General features: G+C 38.5%; 1 protein-coding gene across 1 annotated transcript in view; it reads left to right on the top strand.

The window, feature by feature from the left end:
• LOC139477243 (uncharacterized) overlaps positions 1-19,635 on the top strand; it is a 29,658-nt gene that overhangs the window by 2,001 nt on the left and 8,022 nt on the right. The window contains exons 2-7 of the mRNA XM_071259798.1: positions 359-440; positions 14,694-14,729; positions 15,452-15,557; positions 17,707-18,640; positions 19,144-19,282; positions 19,550-19,606. Coding sequence (XP_071115899.1) covers positions 413-440; positions 14,694-14,729; positions 15,452-15,557; positions 17,707-18,640; positions 19,144-19,282; positions 19,550-19,606 — 1,300 coding nt within the window. The 5' untranslated portion in view covers positions 359-412. The remainder of the gene's footprint in view (positions 1-358; positions 441-14,693; positions 14,730-15,451; positions 15,558-17,706; positions 18,641-19,143; positions 19,283-19,549; positions 19,607-19,635) is intronic.

Below are 19,635 nucleotides of genomic sequence, written 5' to 3'. Positions count from 1 at the left end.
TTTAAGCGTTCGCTCGTCACGCCGAAACCCGGGTTCGATTCCTGTACATGGGTGCTATGTGTGAAGCGCATTTCTGGACCCTCGCCATGATATTGCTGGAATATTGCTAAAAGCGGCGTAAAACCATATTCTCTCACTCACTGTAATATTTTTCTGGAACAGATACAAAGTTCCAGATTAAAATTGTGTTGTGATCTGAACTTTCGTGATAATCCCCAAGAATCTGCTACTTCATGATATACCATGTACACATTGTTGCTACCATGGTTACAAAGCATGCATAAACTGTGTACAGTGTACAGGGTTGGTCATGGTACTGTGACTACTATCCATGCTAACATAGGCATTGTTGTTCCAGGTAATGTTCACCATAACATCAGGTCGAGGTAACTAAGGAGTTCATGTCGTTGCCATGGAACCAAGCGAGGTCACTGTTGTTGGTAAGTGTATAATTTTACATATATTAATGTCATGTCATAATTCCTGCCAAGTGAGTTAAACAGCATGTATGAGCTGCATATATAGTAGTGAGGAAAATCCAGTAACTGTTTGAATAAAGGGAGTGTTTACTTCAAAGCATTCAGATGGTGCAGAGTGTATATTTTCTGCTTAAAAACATTTTTAGCATTGTTGGGCAGTGACCTTTGCTCTGACCTATTTGATGGGATACTCCCACTTATACACTGGGAAGAACTGCTGATGTGACCTTAACCTTCTACATGAGAGTTATCTGTGGATCAGGATATATACTAGCTATTGTTCAAAGGCTTTTCTTGAAGATTTCAATTAACAAGTAAAACCAGAAATTAATTCATAATAAGTAGAAAGTTTACCCACGCAATGCACGGAGAGCAATTGTATTTGAAAGATACAAAACATCCTAGGCTATGATTAGGGTTTACAATTGGAGGGAGAAACTAAAGGCAAACTAAGACCAAGTCTTGCTACCAGGATAAACTAAACGGGAAAACAAAGTTATATTTGACATAAGATTAAGAGTTCATTATGGGTCAATGCCATTGCGAGAATATTACTCTTGGTTTTCGGAAGGCTCTCCTTCTAAACACTGATGGGTTAGGATGGCTTACAGTTAGTCCTGACTGATTTTTAAAGTAAATATTCAGTGAAAATTACCAAACCATCAGACAAGAAAAAACAAAAATGGTAAAATTATGCCAACAACAATGTCCAGTGAAACCTTGTTTGTCCGGAAGCCCCCTAATCCGGACGGTGTTTGTATATAGTTGAAGGAACATTACTATGTACCTGTGGATTTGTTCATTTGGATATTTCACTGGGAATGCTGTTGTGTGGATTAATTGTCTAGAGGTTAACCTGTGATAGACGTGTCGACTAGCCCGTTTGTCTGGTACTCATGAAAATCTAGAGGAACCAGTTGTTTTATCCCCAAATCCAGTTATTTAGCAAAAGCCACTCATTCCAAAATGAGCTGCTGACACGTTGGATATGACCAATGGTGTCTATCCCTGCTGACTGTAACCCTATTGACTGGGGTATTGTTACTTATCATCATATCTCTGAATGGCCAACAGTTTTGCAGTTGGCCACAGGCCTACTGTTTAACAAGACCAGAATGAATGCTTAACATTTGTATTTTCGGTATGAACATTTATTGGATGCAGTTTATTGAATGTACTGAATCCATAGGACAAAAACTCATCAAAACTTTGTTCAAAACAGATCGACATGATTTTTCATCATTTTATACAAATGTTTTTACCTGATCTCATAAGAAATTTAAACCAGTGAAGCAGAATCACTAATAACTTGGTTAATATATGAAGATTTTTATTTTTATGTCTCTTGTGAATTGCGAAATATGGAATTCCTGATAGGAAATGCATTTGAAAACATTTTTTTAGATAGATAGTTTTAGTGACATATGTAAAATTATATGATGATCGATTGGACATGATGCACTGGTTGTCAGATTCAGTAAATGAATGAATTGGCAACACTGCATTCACACTTCTCATGATATCTGGTCCGGCCTCTCCATGTTAGTTTGAAACTTGTTTCTGATTGTCACATAAGATTGGCAGTGTTTCATTAATATTTGTAGAGCTATCAAGGGCTAATGTGTGACCTCAGGGATTTGGGTTCTAAGGATGTCACAGTTCACTGATGTGAATTTACATGACAATATGAGACACAAGACACCCATTTATATAATTGAGGCTATCTCAATTATCAAAAAGTAATACTTACAACATGTTGCAGTAACCCAGCCTGATAACTACTCATGTTAGCTCTGCCTTAAAGCTTTACTCTAGGATATGCATAATCAGGGATATATCCAGGCCTGGTCAGAGGTCGATAATCGGCAACAAGTCTGCAGCAAATGTCAGTAAATATTCCCAAATTGGAATTACAAATTTCCCACTTCATGTTATATAGTAATAACTAACGTTAATATTGCACAGGTGACTTGTATATCACTGACCAATGTGAGCAAACTAACAATTATTTTCCCAAATTGCCTGCCAAGGGCACATTGTTGGAATCGTGGATAAATCTCTAATAATCCTACCAGTATAAGAATAAGTCTAAATAATCTAGTCAAAGAGTTTAGAACCATGAACATTAACTTGTTGATGTTGATAGAAACTACCTACCTACTACATGGAGAAATTCACCCAAAAATGAAGCAAATTAAGTATCACGAAGTAATATATTATGTGTTGTGTATTGATGTATAAGGTGGGCTTTTCGTGACACACCTATTGGATTCCCTGTTCATGACGGTGGATTATTCTGCTTCAGATATCAGACATAAGTTTGTCAACATAGTGTATTGCTGTGTTTCTAGTGATGTATTGCAGGGCTGTGTCCGTGGATTCCCATCTTCCAGATACCATGTGTGTGACAAGTACCCTTTCTTCATTTGCTAATGAATGTCTCAGGACAATATCTGGAAACATGCTCATGGGGAGAGTGTAGCTGTACCTTGTAATTACAAATGAAACACTCAGTTGATTATCAATTAAGTCAATGACTCTGAGATGCAGAATGAGGTACTGAAATTTGATGAACAGAGAAGTGTTCCTGCTGCAGTTAATCCACTTAGTCCAGCAGTACCCACTAGAACCACTCTGCCAGTTAATCAGGGACAACTCCCAATGATGAGGTTCGAGTGAGAGTCATGCCCTTTGTTCACTGTAAGACATGAACTTTGATGAATTGCCCGTCTCCAGTATGTTAAGAGTTCTGGTTGTGTATCATTCACTCTCATTATAGTTGTGTGTAATCGGGCAGGTACTGATCTCATACATAACTGACCAATGATAAACTGCCAATAGTCTGCCTCCTTGTCCTCTAGCTTGAAGCCTGAGTCTAACATTTTGTTCTGATGTGGTAAGCTTCAAGTCCTGCACCATGACACTGATATATATCCATTTCATGGTTTTTTCAAACATAGGTAATTAGACGTTTGGGATTTGTTTGAAGATCTGCCTCATCTGACCATGTCTGGCAGTCCTTCAGAGAATAGTGTACAGTTATTCTGTTACTGTAATTAAATGTTAACCTGTAAAGGTACACTGGTGATCATTCAGAATATTTCCCAAGTTGATGTCTGGTTCCACAGGTACAGGTTTTGTCTTGCTTTTACAGAGGGCAAAGTTGCATCCCTTGCATCCCTTGGGCACGCCAGAAACCTATGATTGTGGGTTCGATTCCCCGTTCGCCCCATTTATGTTTCTAGGTTTTTCAGCACCATACCCGTGCTTGTGGGTTTCACCAAAGTCATAAACGTCTCAGACTTGCTTCACTCCGGGCTTTCCTCCCAAGTTAAGTTGACACACCATGATAACTGTAATACTGTTAAAAGCGGTGTTAAACCCAACTCACTCACTCACTTCCTTTTACAACTTCCATCATGTAGTAGAACTTCCCATTGTAACTTGTACGTTGGATACTAAGAACGCACATGTGTATTACAATAATACCCTGTTAACATAGCCTTGTTTATATCATGGTTTCTCCAGGAAGGCCCTGCAATGTGCCACACGATCATCATGAAGCTCAGTGTATATACAGCCGTGGGCTGTGGGTCTCAATCCTTGTGGTTTCCGACAGAGGGGTGCTCCATGCATAGACATTGAGATATTATTAAGAGTTCACAATCACATGGGTTTAGACAAATGAATTAATAAGACCTGTTACATGTGGGACTTGTATGTACAGATAAGTGTATGTTACCTTTGACTCCTGTATTACACATTATTGCTGGGCAGTGAAGCATGACGTGACAGTTACCACCAAGCAATAAACCTCACAGGTGACAGCTGGATATAAATCACAAATCTGAAGTATTTTAGTCCTTGGACAGATGTGGAAACCATTGCCTGGGCCAGTGGGAAGCTTGTGTGCTGACGACTATCTCTTTTATATAAAGGATAGTGTCTCGTTTCAGGCTCATATGACACTAGCCCTAAGACCTAATCTGTGTAATTGAAGACATTTTGAAAGATTTCCCAATAAATGTGCTTACAGCCATTGCCCTATGGTTCTGTGTTCAGAGTGACACAGGACATGTTGTGTTTGAAATGACAACCCCCATGTTCACACTCAGCCAAACAAGTTTGATCGGTTTATGGAAATTGAACCCAGATGAAAACAATTTTCTTCTGTTATTAAATCGAAAGTCATTGAAAAAGGCCTGCCCCCTGACTGCTATATCAAAACCCAGCTAGTAAATATTTTTGTGCTTAAATTAAACGCCTTTCTTTGCCAAATAAAAAAGCACCTTTAAAAGCTACACACTTTTCAAATAATATCCATCTTCCTGAGGTAAGGGAGTTTACTGACTATGAAAGTCCAGTTTCCACCCTTGCTGAACTAGGCTGGAATTATGGAGTTATATTTTGGCTGGACGAACAAGTTCATGCATAGTTCAATCGGTGTTGTGTAACAAAATCGACATCTTGTTCGTAAAAAAAGCCGTGCAGATTTCGGTCGACTGCAGGATTTGCTATGTATGTGTACTGACACCTTAACATCAACAGATATTTTCCAAATCTTTTCATGTTTTTAATCAATGTGCTCACATGATTTGATGCACTTCACAAAGTAAGACCAGTTTTATTGCAATATAGATCTTGATTATCAATCTAAGTGTTCCCTGGGTGACACCATTTTATTTGAAGCAAATGCAAGTGATATGAGAGGTGGAATCTACTTGGTCAATAGGAGTTACATGGAAGGGACCTAACTCGTAATAGCCACTTGTGGCGCTATGATCGAGTCCAGCAATTCCAGGCTAGTTCAGCAAGGGTGGAAACTGGACTTTTACATTTAATTTTACTTTCTTAACTTTTTCGTATTGATTCCTTTGGGATGTTCAAAACAGGCATGTTTTCAATCCTAAGAATATTGAATTATTTTATTTCAGTTTTGCAAACTTAAGGGCAGTTGCTTCTGTTAAATTTGAACTGGTTTTCCTGCAATGTAGCATATTGTCATTGGATGTGTATAAAACAAGAAATAAGTTCTTTCTGTCTATTATCTTGTTAATGGTTGTATATGGTATTCAAATAGGATTATCATAGGTTCAAAATACAGTATTTGACAATCATGACATTGAAAAATTTTTGTTTGCTTTTCAATGAATGATACATTATGAACTTCCTCTATTCTCTTGGTGAACACAGCAAAGATTGGATGGTGGGGGCAGTTGTGTGAACAAAGACTGCAGCTTTCTTTTCAGCAAGTGTGATCAGATACTGCTATCTTTGTGATCAACTTTTTTTAGTCAAATGTTTTCCATTTGTTATAAATCAAGAAAAATGTTTGAAATGAATAATTTAGTTTCAATATTACCAAGTGTTGTTACAGAGGGGTAAAGTGGGTGCTGTAGATGAGTTTGTTTTCCTGCTGCCATATCTACTTCCCAAACAGAACATTCTGAATAGATGAAAGCTTGACAATCACCTATCCTAGACAATACAATCTTCCATGTGGCAGTGTTGGCAAGTCCATGGATGGGCAGGGTCAGGATGACATTTACCAATAAGTCTACAACACAATTGCAGAATTGTCATTGATCCAAGACAGGCAGTGTCTTTTGTGTACAGCCCGTGAAAAGACAATAGAAGAAACAATATATGACTATATACGTATAATACATAGCTTCTAGCGAGCTTATCATCATCGTGAGTGGAATACATTGAGCGAAAACAGGGATGAACACTTTACAAGATGATTTGGGAACAATAACATTCCCGCAGGTCATTAGCAGTGTAAGTGTATGTAATCAAAGCAAGGGCGCTCATTAACTGCCTGTTGTCATGTAAGGGCTGGCACAGTGTACACATTATCTGGTCTTTGGGCGGGACTGTCAGACGTGTTTGTTTGTGGGTGAGGTGAGTTCAGCCATGATAAGACACGATTAAAGGAATGAAGTTTAGCATGACCTCAAGTGAGTTTAAGAGTTGTGGTGGTATCAACTGATTGAGAAACATTAACTTGAATTACATTATATGTTATTATCTTTAAGTGCTGTTGTTATGATAAGGAATAAAGTTCATTCTGTTGCTGTGAGTTAAAGTTGTAAGGGATGACGACGTAAGGATATGGCTGACATTCAGATTGGAAACATTACTCCACATTTGATATTAGTGATTAGAATTCTTTTCTATGGAAGATGTCAAATCTGATTAATTCTCATACATAAGAAAATAATAATTCCGTTGTTTCTTGCAATGTAAATATGGCTTCTCATTCATCTCATATGAGTATTCAGGATTATACCATGCAGTACTGACACCTATCATTCTGTTATCAGTCTGTCATCAATCTGTCATCAGTCTGTCGTCAGTCTGTCGTCACTCTGTCATCAATCTGTCATCAGTCTGTCATCAATCTGTCGTCAGTCTGTCATCAATCTGTCATCAGTCTGTCATCTGTCTGTCATCAATCTGTCATCAATCTGTCATCAGTCATCAGTCTGTCATCTGTCTGTCATCAGTCAGTCATCAGTCAGTCATCAGTCTGTCCTTAGTCTGTCCTTAGTCTGTCATCAATCTGTCATCAGTCAGTCATCAGTCTGTCATCTGTCTGTCATCAGTCTGTCATCAGTCTGTCCTTAGTCTGTCATCAATCTGTCATCAATCTGTCATCTGTCTGTCATCAGTCTGTCATCAATCTGTCATCATTCTGTCATCTGTCTGTCATCAATCTGTCATCTGTCTGTTAAGCAGGCCACATATCCATCACATCATAGAAACTATTGATCAATACCTGTATCATTAACAAAGTCGCAAAATTTTTTTGTTCTATTGAAATGTAATTGTTGTTTTGAAGTCAAAGTTTGTAAATGTTTACCTGATTATGTTGCTGTAGTAGAGTCAGGCCAAATAAAATAATTGTTTAGATTAAGCCATCATGGCTGCAGTACTGCCGATGTGACGTTAAATATTAACTCACTCACTCTCATGTCACTTGCATTTGCCTCGAACAAAATGGCGGTGCCCAGTGAAGACAATCTGATCGATAATCAACATCTGTTCTGTAATATAACGGGTCTTACTTCATGAATTGCATCAAATCTCGTGAGCACCTTGATTACAAACATGAAAGTATTTGGAAAATATTTGTTGATGCCGAGTTGATGGTACACATGCTTTGCAAATCCTGCAATCAACCGAAATCTGCACGGCTGTTTACGACCTGAATGTTGATTTCGTTACGTGATTTTGGTTGGACTATGCCTAGACTCATTAGTCTAGCCAAAATATAACTCCATAATTCCAGCCTAGTTCGGCAAGTGTGGAAACTGGACTTTTATAGTCCGTTAACTCCTTTGCCTTGGAAAGATGGATTATGATCAGGTCACTAGCTGGTTATATATTGTAACTAGTCGTCAAGAAGAAAACTCAAAATATCCAAACGTGTGTTAAAAAATATGATTTTGAAATCATTTTGACCTACCTACCAACCGAGTTCATAACACAGTGTATATTGTTTGGGGGTGGGGCTCCAAACACATTCATCAATACTGCATGATGTAGGTTAGAGAAACATCTCTATCGCCTTAATGGCCCAGTCTGCTAGTCTTTGTGGAGGCTTATGTATATAGGTGTATCAGTGACTCGGTGTGGCGTGATGTTTGATGTACAGCAATCCGAGCCCACTAATCCCACCCAGTTGGAGGAGCTCTAGTACTGTTATCTGTTGCAACCTAAGCATGTTAAGTAGACAAGCTGGTAGACTATCATAGCTTTCGGATGATTAGTATAATTATTTGCTTACTTGAAGCAGTGATTGGTAGGGAGGGAATGTATTTCAAAAATATCTTTTAAGAATGTTTGGCACATTTGGAGGACAAGGTAACTTGAGAATGGAATTCTAGTTGTCTGTTTGAGAATGTATGTATAACTTTATAAGAAGAGATTTATCTTGAATTCAGTAAAGTACAAGTCGCCTCTACAAAGCTATAACATTAGTTACACAACCATATTGACATGAACTGGGGATATTTTACTGATATTTACAGCAGATGTGCTGAATGTTGACCTCTGAGGCACTCTAGATTAATCCCTGACAAGTTTTGAATATGAACATGTTGACATGGCACGGGGCTGTGTTGATTAGAAAACAGGTCAAGCGCTCACTTCACTATCCTTCAGTAGGCTATTCGGCCTTGATCTGACTACCAATTGCTACAAACATTTACCTGCTCCCTCATTGTGAGGTGCATGGCTTATTTGTACACAACACGTCTCTTGCAGTGCATCGATTGAAAGTGTATAATTAGCTATTTTCTGCCAATAAATCATTGTTGAAAACACTCCAGTTGAATGTACAATCCTCTTATCTCATCCTTGCTTTGTGCAGATCTGTGAAATTGAGAAACTCTGTCTGTCTGAATACCACTGCTCAGATTTGTAGACACTGTATTCGTCGATGGTTGTATATTGTACCACAACACGGAACAAATATCTGCATTAGTTTGTGAATGTTGGCAGTACTTTAGAGTTTGCACAAATGTATAGACTGGATGAAGTAAAAAGTATATATATTGCATCCTGAGGGACACACAGTATTATTCATATAAACAAACTCTTGACAAGAAATATCAATTTGGATTTATGATCTTACATGTTCTATTAAAGGAACAAAAGTTTTTTATAATAAACTGATAGGGAATTCCCTCCCTCTCCCTAAATCTTGTTTGAAATGGGAAAAGCAGCTAGGATGTTCTTTTCCATGAAACAAATATTCAGTGTATATTGCCATGGGTTAAGGAATGCAAAACTCAGGGGCTTCCAGTTTAGATTTATTCATAAAGTAATATTTACTAAACGTGAGTTATTAAGAATGAAACTTATTGAAAACGATGAATGTTTTTCATGTTTATATTGAATGTCATGTTGTTAAGAATTTTGGGTCAGATTTCTGTATTTACTTGACTCAAATTTTGCATAGAAAAATTCATATAACTGACAACGAGCTCCTTTTTGGTACCTCTGATGTATTGATTAACCATTTGAATGTAGCTGCTAAAAGATTTGTCTTTGTCCAGTGTATTAAGAATGAAAATGTTGACTTTGTTGCTTTTAAGAACACAATAAGAAGCATCTATGACGTTGAATATCATATTGCATGTAGAAATAACGACTTCTCTGCCTTTAACAGAAAATGGGCTTTGTTTACTCAAATTGTAAAATAACTTATTCACTTGATGCTTGCAACATAATTTGATGTACCATAAATACCGTATCTGCTTATACATAAATATGCCTTCATCTGTACCATGCTGTGGATTATGCCCTATGCCTCCTCTGTACCACATCCTTTATACATGAATTTGTACTGTTATTCGACTGTATCTGTATCCTGTGTATATGACTGGAAAAAAAAAGAAGAAAAAAAAAGAAGAAATATAAAGGTTCAAGTGATTAAAGTGATTATTTAATCTTACTGTACAGTACACTACACCATTTAATTCATTTACAGGACCCTTATATTTACTGAAAGGACCCTTGAAATTAGTAATTGGGGGGTTCTCTGGACCCTTGTTTAGTAGGTCAATGTAAAATGTTGTATTTCGTCACGTGAAGAAACGGCATTCCATTGGTACAGAGGCTGGGATGGTATTTCTGTCTGAAGAGGCTGGTGCTTGATACTGGTAGACTTGATAAATGTTATTGCGGTATGGTTACATCCTTGTCATGATTTTGACTGCACATTAACCATGATTGTGATTCTTGTCAGAACCATGCACGTACTTGTGGGGTTTAAGAACATGGTCAACATCTTTGACCCTCATCACTTGGTGCTTTTCTCCTTTAGTCGTTAGTAAATGTGGCTATATCCAGTCAGCAATGCTCCAGCAACATCCCGTCTGTCTGAAAACAATCGACAAGGGGTTGAGGTTGTGATCTACATCATCGGGATATGATGACACATACTCAGCCCGGTCACAGACTCACACATTGTGACCATCAAGTCCTCATATTTGTTTGACAAACATTGTTTGGTTGGGACTTATTCTGCCCTGGAATCCCATGGGACCCTTCTTGTACGTTAATGTTGTCATATATGTAATGGCTAGCAACCTGTTATCGCTGAGGAACAATTACCACCAACTCCCCATCATAGTGTGCACATGATTGCATCTTGTTTTACTTTTGCTTGTTCTCATTAGAAAAGAGAATTAATTTTTCCAAAAATGATCAAAACTGACTCATGTGAGGAAATATTAAAAACACACCATATGATCACCTTGCTCAAATACAGCTTTAGAAAAGACAAACAGGTGGTGTCATCTGACTAATTCATGAGTAAACAGAAATCCACCAATGCAATGATGCACATTCAGTTCTGTCGTAGCTCATTATCTTTCTGTCATTTCTTCCTAAAAATACAATTCTAAAACCTATTTGTGCTATTTTTCCAAACCCTGTACATATTGTGAAATCCAGTACACGAACATAGTACACAGTACGAAGTGTTTCAGGATAAGCATGTGTAAATCAAACTTGGGGAATATTGGTTACATCAGTTTGTTAATGACAAATTGGTGATAGCATTACTTATCAATTGTAATAAAAATTGAGTGACATATACCAAAGAAAATAGAAAATGTAATTTGTATAACTGAAGCTGTGTCCATGATCATGTGAATCCTGCTGTTTTAGACGATGACGATAACTGGTAAATGTCTATTTCCATTGTCTTGATTCCTTATCGTCGCGCCATAACAGAAATCTACTGAAACCTTTTCCATGGACTGAAATACAAGCATTTGCTCATATTTTCACAAAAATCAAAGTTATTGGCACAATTAACTTTGCATACAGAATATTTCAGAAATAACATGAAAAAAATGGCTGGTCGGTGACCAGTAATGTTTTAATGTTTTAAAATCAGAAGAAATATTTATGGGTCAAGTTGAGGTGTTACGTTAACAATACTAAATACAACATAAAAGTGCCACAAACAAAACGCATTTTTGACACTGTGTAAGAGAGGTGATCGACAACCAGAATGAGCCCCACCAGCTGAAGCCTGTGTCCCAGGGCAAAAGTAAACCATTACTCTTCACTAAGTGGCTGCCAGGGGCAGGTCATCAGTCACTGGGGTCAGGGGTCAGAGGTGACTAGAGTGAGGTGTAGGTGTGTGTCAGGTGGAGGTACAGATTGGTCTGGGACAGTCTGTGACAGATGTACTGGTTGCTGGGATAACTGACATAGTACTTGTGTTGGTTTATGTTAGGCCTTAAGTAAACTTTGTTACTTTGATAAGAATGGTAGCTCATAAGTCAAGATTAGCTTTGTTCAGTCGATTGTATTGTGGTCATAGACACTTGTTTGAACTTATTGTTGACATTGATATATTTGACATTAACTGTATGCATGGTCTAGGTTAGTATTGGTTCTTGGAAAGGAGTTCGGAACATTGACAGAGTTGCATAATGGACAAGATATAAATGTTTAAGTTTGGTTATATTTTGCGTATAATTTTCTATATATTACTTTTGTACCAACATGACCAACCCGTGAAGATCCAGGATAGAATAGGTCTTCAGCTACATATGCTTTTCATAAGAGACGACTGTGCTTGTTGTAAGAGACGACTGTGCTTGTTGTAAGAGACGACTGTGCTTGTTGTAAGAGACGACTGTGCTCGTTGTAAGAGGCGACTGTGCTCGTTGTAAGAGACGACTGTGCTTGTTGTAAGAGGCGACTGTGCTTGTTGTAAGAGGTGACTGTGCTTGTTGTAAGAGGCGACTGTGCTTGTTGTAAGAGACGACTGTGCTTGTTGTAAGAGACGACTGTGCTTGTTGTAAGAGACGACTGTGCTTGTTGTAAGAGACGACTGTGCTTGTTGTAAGAGACGACTGTGCTTGTTGTAAGAGACGACTGTGCTTGTTGTAAGAGGCGACTGTGCTTGTTGTAAGAGACGACTGTGCTTGTTGTAAGAGGCGACTGTGCTTGTTGTAAGAGGCGACTGTGCTTGTTGTAAGAGACGACTGTGCTTGTTGTAAGAGACGACTGTGCTTGTTGTAAGAGGCGTTTAACGGGATCAAGTGGTCATGCACGCTGACTTGGTTGATGCATGGCTTTGAATCCCAATTGCGTAGATTGATGCTCATGATGTCAATCACTGGATTGTCTGGTCCAGACTTGACTATTTACAGACAGCCGTCATAAAGCTGGAATATTGCTGAGTGTGGCGTTAAACAACAAACATGACCACTATTATACATACATGTGCATATTGTGTGTATTGGCAAGAAAACTTCCTTTTATCAGCAAGAATGAATATATATATTATATATATGCTATATCTCCATGATTTTGCAACAAGTCAGGGATGCTTTCAGTGGTAATCAGTGTGTGGGTTACTAAACTAAAATGTAATAAAAGTAAAGAAATCACTGAATACGAGCTAATGGAAGTTGACAAATAAGATTTTACAGTCTTCCCAGTGGTGAAAAGTGAAGTACATTTATAGCAGCTGAAGTCCAGGACTAACACTCTTCTCCCAAGGAAACTGTCATGGATTCACATGCAACACTTCATCAAGAAATTTGAAACATGGAATGAGTCATGTGAGAAATTTGCCCTGTCAGTGAATACTGGGTGCTGATAATAACCTGTCAGCATGTTCCCATGAAGTCTGAGAGCATGACAGAAGTGGCCTCATTTCACTGCAAGAGTGCACTCTTTTTCTGAAATGTCGCTGTCATGTCAAGAGACAAGCCAGCAGGATCTTGCCCAGCAAAATTCTCATTTTGGAAGCGATTTGGAACTTGTTTTGTTTATTTGAATACTTGAAATTCTTCGGGTTTTGATTTGAGAAAGTACTAGATTTGAGAAAGTATTTTGTTGAGATAAAAACCTTCATTTCACTTTATTCTCACCAAATAACCTGACCCGTTAGTTAATGTCACTCCTTCAAAATGTATAATCTTTTCAAAGTTTTGTACAGAATCATGTGATACTTCATAGGTTAAATATTGGTTATATATGCAGTAGAATATAGCATCTCTACACATTCTTATTAATGCAGTGAGATAACAATTAATAAGGATATTTTAAGGGGGTGGGGTGGGGAGAATAAATTGTCCCCAAAATATCTTGAAAAGAATGCTTCCATTTCACCACACCTTCCCATTGGGCACAAGAGAGTATGGGTGTTGGAATGATTTCAAACTAAATAAACCATGTAAACTGAAGCATATACGTCAAAGTCATCTGATATTGCCATAGAATGCATAAGACATACAATCAGTTGTGTCAATGTCTGAAGAATTTCTGTAGTCACTAGGTATTGATGCCTACACAGCAAATCCCAATCTATAATTTGAATAAGGCACCATACATACATCTGTATTTGCTGATTGTACAGTGGTCATCATAGCTGGGACCCCCCAAATGTATTACAGAGATCAGGGATTGGAAATATGTTATCTACCAATGTCCTGTTAATATGTTATGTGTTCACCATGTTACAGGACCCGTGAAGATTTCGGGGTAGAATAGGTCTTCAGCAACCCATGTTTGCTGTAAAAGGTGACTATGCTTGTCGTATAAGACGACTAACAGGATCGGATGGTCAGGCTCGCTGACTTGGTTGATGCATGTCATCGATCCTAATTGCGTGGATCGATGCTCATGATGTCAATCACTGGATTGTCTGGTCCAGACTCGACTATTTACAGACTGCCGTGATATAGCTGGAATATTGCTGAGGGTGGCGTTAAACAGCAAACCAACAACACCATGTTACAGTGTGTTACAGTGTAATACAATATGTACATATATATAGAAATAAGTATGATGTATTTTTCAGTGTGTTACACGGTGTTTAAGTGTGTTACAGTATGATACAATATGTACATATATATAGAAATATGTATGATATATTTTTCAGTGTGTTACACTGCTTAAGTGTGTTACAGTATGATACAATATGATAAACAAGGACTGGTTGGGATGAAACTATAAAAAGTACTAACAGTCACACACACATACATGCACGACCCTATGTAAGTGCAATAATCTTAAATGTGACGTTAAACCCCATTTCACCTCACCTACACTATGTATGTTATAGTTGTTTGAGTATGACACAGTGTGTTATAATGTGGTACAGTATGGTATGATACAAAAAGTGATCATGACTATGATCCATTTGTCAGTGTTGTATTTCCTTTGTTTTAGTCCATGGAGCTCGAGGTTTACAAGGGAAAAAAGCAGGTAAGATACTTTCTGTATCTGAAGAATGATTGGTGAATCCATGTCAGTTTATCTGCCCGCAGATATCATGACTATTCAAGAACTGTCTGGAGCAGTGTAAGCCAGGCTAATATTGTAGCTCCGTGTATTTGTGCTGAGTCAGACTTCATTGTGCCTCATATTTTAATAGCAGTATCTGACTGGTGTGTCACGTGGGTTATTAATATCCACTCTCAGTCAGCTGTGAGATATGTATGTGTGAGTGCCATGTAGACCTAGTGATGTGTGTCACGTGGGTTATTAATATCGGCTCTCACTCAGCTGTGAGCTATGTATGTGCGAGTGCCATGTAGACCTAGTGATGTGTGTCACGTGGGTTATTAATATCGGCTCTCACTCAGCTGTGAGCTATGTATGTGCGAGTGCCATGTAGACCTAGTGATGTGTGTCACGTGGGTTATTAATATCGGCTCTCACTCAGCTGTGAGCTATGTATGTGCGAGTGCCATGTAGACCTAGTGATGTGTGTCACGTGGGTTATTAATATTGGCTCTCACTGTTCTAACAAACATACGACCCCTGAGTATTCATATAGCCTGTAACCATGGTAACGTATGCATTTCCCAGGATGTTGGAGGATGGGATCCTAGGCAAACCTTCTGTTACTGTCAAGTGGAAACCAGGACCCCATGCCATGGCACGATTGCCAGTTGCTTGTCATTTGGACTAACCTTTAATTGCAGGTCGGTGTAAATTCTCTGTGATATTTGGTGTTGGCTCAAAGAAGTATCGTACCAGCATTGTGAAAGACCCACCAGGAAACCCAGATTGGAATGAAGAATCCACAGTGTGAGTTGCTGCAGAATCACAGTCAAAAGCTTGCGCATCTAGATTAGGGTGATGAGGTTGAAGTGTTCACTCAGGATTATTCTTTCTATGGCTTGTAGTTGGCAGTATTGATTAAATTCCTTAACATGGTGCTCAGAAAGTATTTTGAAGGCAGCTCACAAGGAATAGATTTGATGACAAGGACTGTTTTTCTGGCCTAACTGCAACCCAGTGCATCATATAGGTGGCATAGTTATAAGGTGCTGGGTCCAAATTCGGTACTGAAAAATATTAACACTGTTGTAATGTAGTATTTATACATGAGAAAAGAAGTGAGGGTGAAACGATACACCGATATTCCGATGCAACGCGATTCTTGACCCACGATACGATACACAATACACGTTAGCCTATATATCAATACACCACGGTACGGAACGCAAATCTTAAGTACAGTGTTCCCTCGCTACTGCACACTTCAATATGGCGCTAACTCTGTTAAAATGTGCGGTAACGCATGGCTCCCAAAACTTACTTACTTTTTTCATAAGCTCAAGTTTTCCCCATCTCAAAAAACATTATCAGCTGATCATTGTGAGCAGGTAACACCGGAAATACCTGTCAACAAATCCAAACTGAAGTACACAATTTAATCCTATTATTATACTATCTGGTTATAAAAACATGTTCATTGTGTATCTGGTCTTTGGTTTGTAATTTATTTTGTTGTTTTAACTAAAAATTTCATTCATTATTGTTTAGATCTACAGTACATTAAAATCGTGTGTGAAGTGATCGGTAGATTGCACAACTCACTGTTGTTTACAGCAGTCACAGTCAGATTACCACTATTGATGCCTTGAAACAAACTTTTGTTGCCAGAGAATAGATAGATATATTATAAATGTCATACTTTGACTTATTAAAATTTGACTATTATATATGTCAACATAACGTTTTTGCAATCGAAATACATTTTGCACAGGAAGTCCCTATGGTGACTGGTCAAATAATATCCTGCAATAGCAGTCACCTGTACCAAAGTGCTGCGCTAATGGGTCTTATATTTTTAAATATATATAGTAAAAGCTGCTACTAAAGTGACACTATATTGGAATATATTGTTCCTGATAAAACAATACTTTCAGATACTGTTTCTTCCGAACGCATATCAAATTCTTTGAAGTTGTATTGTTAGGTACTTATCAACTGAATCACCGGTAGATTTAAAGAAAATGTGTGCACAGCTGATTGCTATTTCTAGCTTAGGGGAGCAGGAAATACAGTTTTAAAGGTAAATCGTCATGTCTAGTGATGTTTTATATCAAATTTCATATTTCCAAGTTTGTGATACCAGTTCAGACACCTGAATTCGCTGAAGGGATACAATGTGTTTTTTTAAACCGCATAACACTCGATAAATATTCTTTTTACACTATGAATCATAAACAACTACCATTCTGATCTTTTCTCAAATACTGAAAAGCATATAGTAGATTGTGTTTGGTAGTGAGAGCATGTACTGTTGTGTTGGTCATCTACCCCCTAGGACTCCACCTCTGTTAAGACTCAACAGCCTGAGACATTGTCAGTACTGTCCCCGATAGTGTTGACATTTTATTTTTTCTGAAAAAGATCATGAAGTTGAACTATTCAGACTGTGAAGTACATTGATTATTTTCTGGTGTTTGAACTTTGAAGTTATCTGCTGGTTTGAAATTTGAAGTGTTTTGAAGGAAAGTCAGAGAAAATTCCACTTTGAAGCTAAACAACTTCAGTAGTCTTGTTATTATAAAAATAATTTTGACTATTCCAAAATCATGAAAGATCCAATCTTTTACATGCTTGAAATCTTGAGACTTAATCAATTCTGGAGTACCGGTATCTGTTTGTTTTTTGTATTTTTGTGTATTGTAACCAGAGTTTCAAGATACATATCAAATCGTTACCTTCCTGTATTGTTGCAGATACAAAAAGGAGATACAAAATATCTGGTCACAGAAATTATTTGACAACTTTGTTAAATGTGGTGTAAAGCAGTTTATGAGACTTGTCTTGTGGGTGGTGGTGTTCTGATGAGTTGTACCATCTGATTTCAGTCAAATGTTTTGTGACCAACATGTAGGTAAACCCATGTTCATCTCTTCATTCACCCTTTTGTCTCCACCAGGAATGTGGGCTATACTGGCGACCATGTGTTCTTCACTGTCACAGAGAAGGAGGACATCTTGGGTCAAGTGACTGTGCCCCTGGCGGGTCTGACCACGACCCAAGGTCAGGTAAAACGTGTGTTTCTCAAGAGCCATAAAAAATGTCAGCATCCGCAAGGGGAACTCATCTACCAGTGCTACGTGTCCAAACAGCGTCCTGTTTCCCAAACTCCGCTAATTAAGACCAGTACCCCGAACAGCAGCAGTGGGGCCACACTGACAGGGTTCGCTCGCCTGCGCCAAAACCTGGCAGCATCCCCCATCCTTCCCCCACGAACAAATCGGGAAAAGAGGGACAGCAAGAGTAGCAGCTCCTTGTCCAACTTCAACAAGAAACTCTCCAAGTCAATACATGACATATTCAGTTTTGGGAAGTCATCCGATGATGATGACACCAACTCAAGAAACCAGTCCAAATTTGGCTGGAAGTTTAAAAGTAATACGGAACTTGATGCATCAAGTCAGCCGCCGGTCATCAGTGCGATTAATCCGAACAGTGCCCCAATTGAAGGAGGAACCAAGCTGAGGATTAGTGGGCAGCATCTTGGAATCGGAAAGTCGGACTTGATAGAACTGCAGCTATGTGGGTGTGACTTGCTCAACAGTGTAGAATATGAGTCTGAGAATGCTGTAACCTGTGTCACGAATGCCACAACCCCTGGGAAAGGGGATCTGTGGATTGAGACAGTATCAGGAGGACAGAGTGTTCTCAAAAATGTGTTTACGTTTGTGGATACTTCAGTTAAGCTCAAAGAAGATGACACCGGAGAGGCAGGCCTGGCCATTGACAGCGGGACAACATGCTTGAGCCTTGAAGACAGCCATGTGCCTACAGAGTCCAGTATACCAGCTCAGCCAAAGACTAAGCCACCAACACCTATGCCCAGGAAAGAGGTGAGTGAAAAGTCCAATACTGTCATTGCAGTTGAAGGATGCTATCCAAATTTAATTCAGTGTTAGAGGTAAAGGCCATTTACACAACATTCTGTATTTGAAAATATGACAAACTTCAATGTGGATGTTGAACAACAATCACATATACTGATGATATATATCCCCAGATAGGGGAACATACGGACAATGAAGATTCATGTTTTCTGCTGTTCAGTAAAATGTCCCATATCAACAGAACAAGTCACTGCGCAATCTGTTCATGTTTGGATAAATGTAGAATGTCATACCAACACATATACGTTTTTAGCCTGTATCTCATTTCTTTCCTTTGGCATATTTTGACAAAGATTTGACTAAATTTCTTATTTCCAAAGTAGTCTTTGTTTATCAGAACAATCAGTCAGTGTTTCAGCAGGTATTTCAGGTTCACTTTCTTCCTACTTAAATATGCCATCAAAAGGGTAAAACCTGCAATCAAGATTGATGTACACCATCTGTTACAGTCTCAGTACACGTCCAACTCCCTGCCTCGCATCAGGAGCTCCGACAACATGGAGGGAGGCCGCTTCAAGAAGAACTTCATGAAGCATGTACGCCGCTCCAGCGAGTCCTCCATGTTGAGGGATGTCCCAGAGAGAAGAAGTAAGAGTCACTGAGATCCCTCACTGCTTGTTGCTATACATAAATCTTGTAGTCCACTTTTATTTCTTCCTAATACATACACGTCATGACTGATGGTATCTATGGGTACTTTTGGTACTTTCAGTATATTTCCCAAACCTCTCGAGTATAGTCCAATAGACTTTTGTAAAGTCGTCTGGCACGTTGCCTTCTGTACGTGTTGGAATGGGTGGTTTCTCTAAAGTGCAGGGAATCATATAGTCATACTTTGGATCTCTTTCTTTTCAGGTACCTCAAAAGCAGAACTGAAAGAACAAGTTGAAAAGTTGCAGAAAGAAAATCTGAGTAAGTGTAAATTCATTTTTGCTGTGATG

The sequence above is a fragment of the Haliotis cracherodii genome, unplaced genomic scaffold (assembly GCF_022045235.1).
Source record: "Haliotis cracherodii isolate W230 unplaced genomic scaffold, xgHalCrac1.p SCAF_1, whole genome shotgun sequence".
Classification (NCBI taxonomy): domain Eukaryota; kingdom Metazoa; phylum Mollusca; class Gastropoda; order Lepetellida; family Haliotidae; genus Haliotis; species Haliotis cracherodii.
Note: the sequence above shows the minus strand (reverse complement) of the source record. Positions and strands in the feature narration are given on the sequence as shown.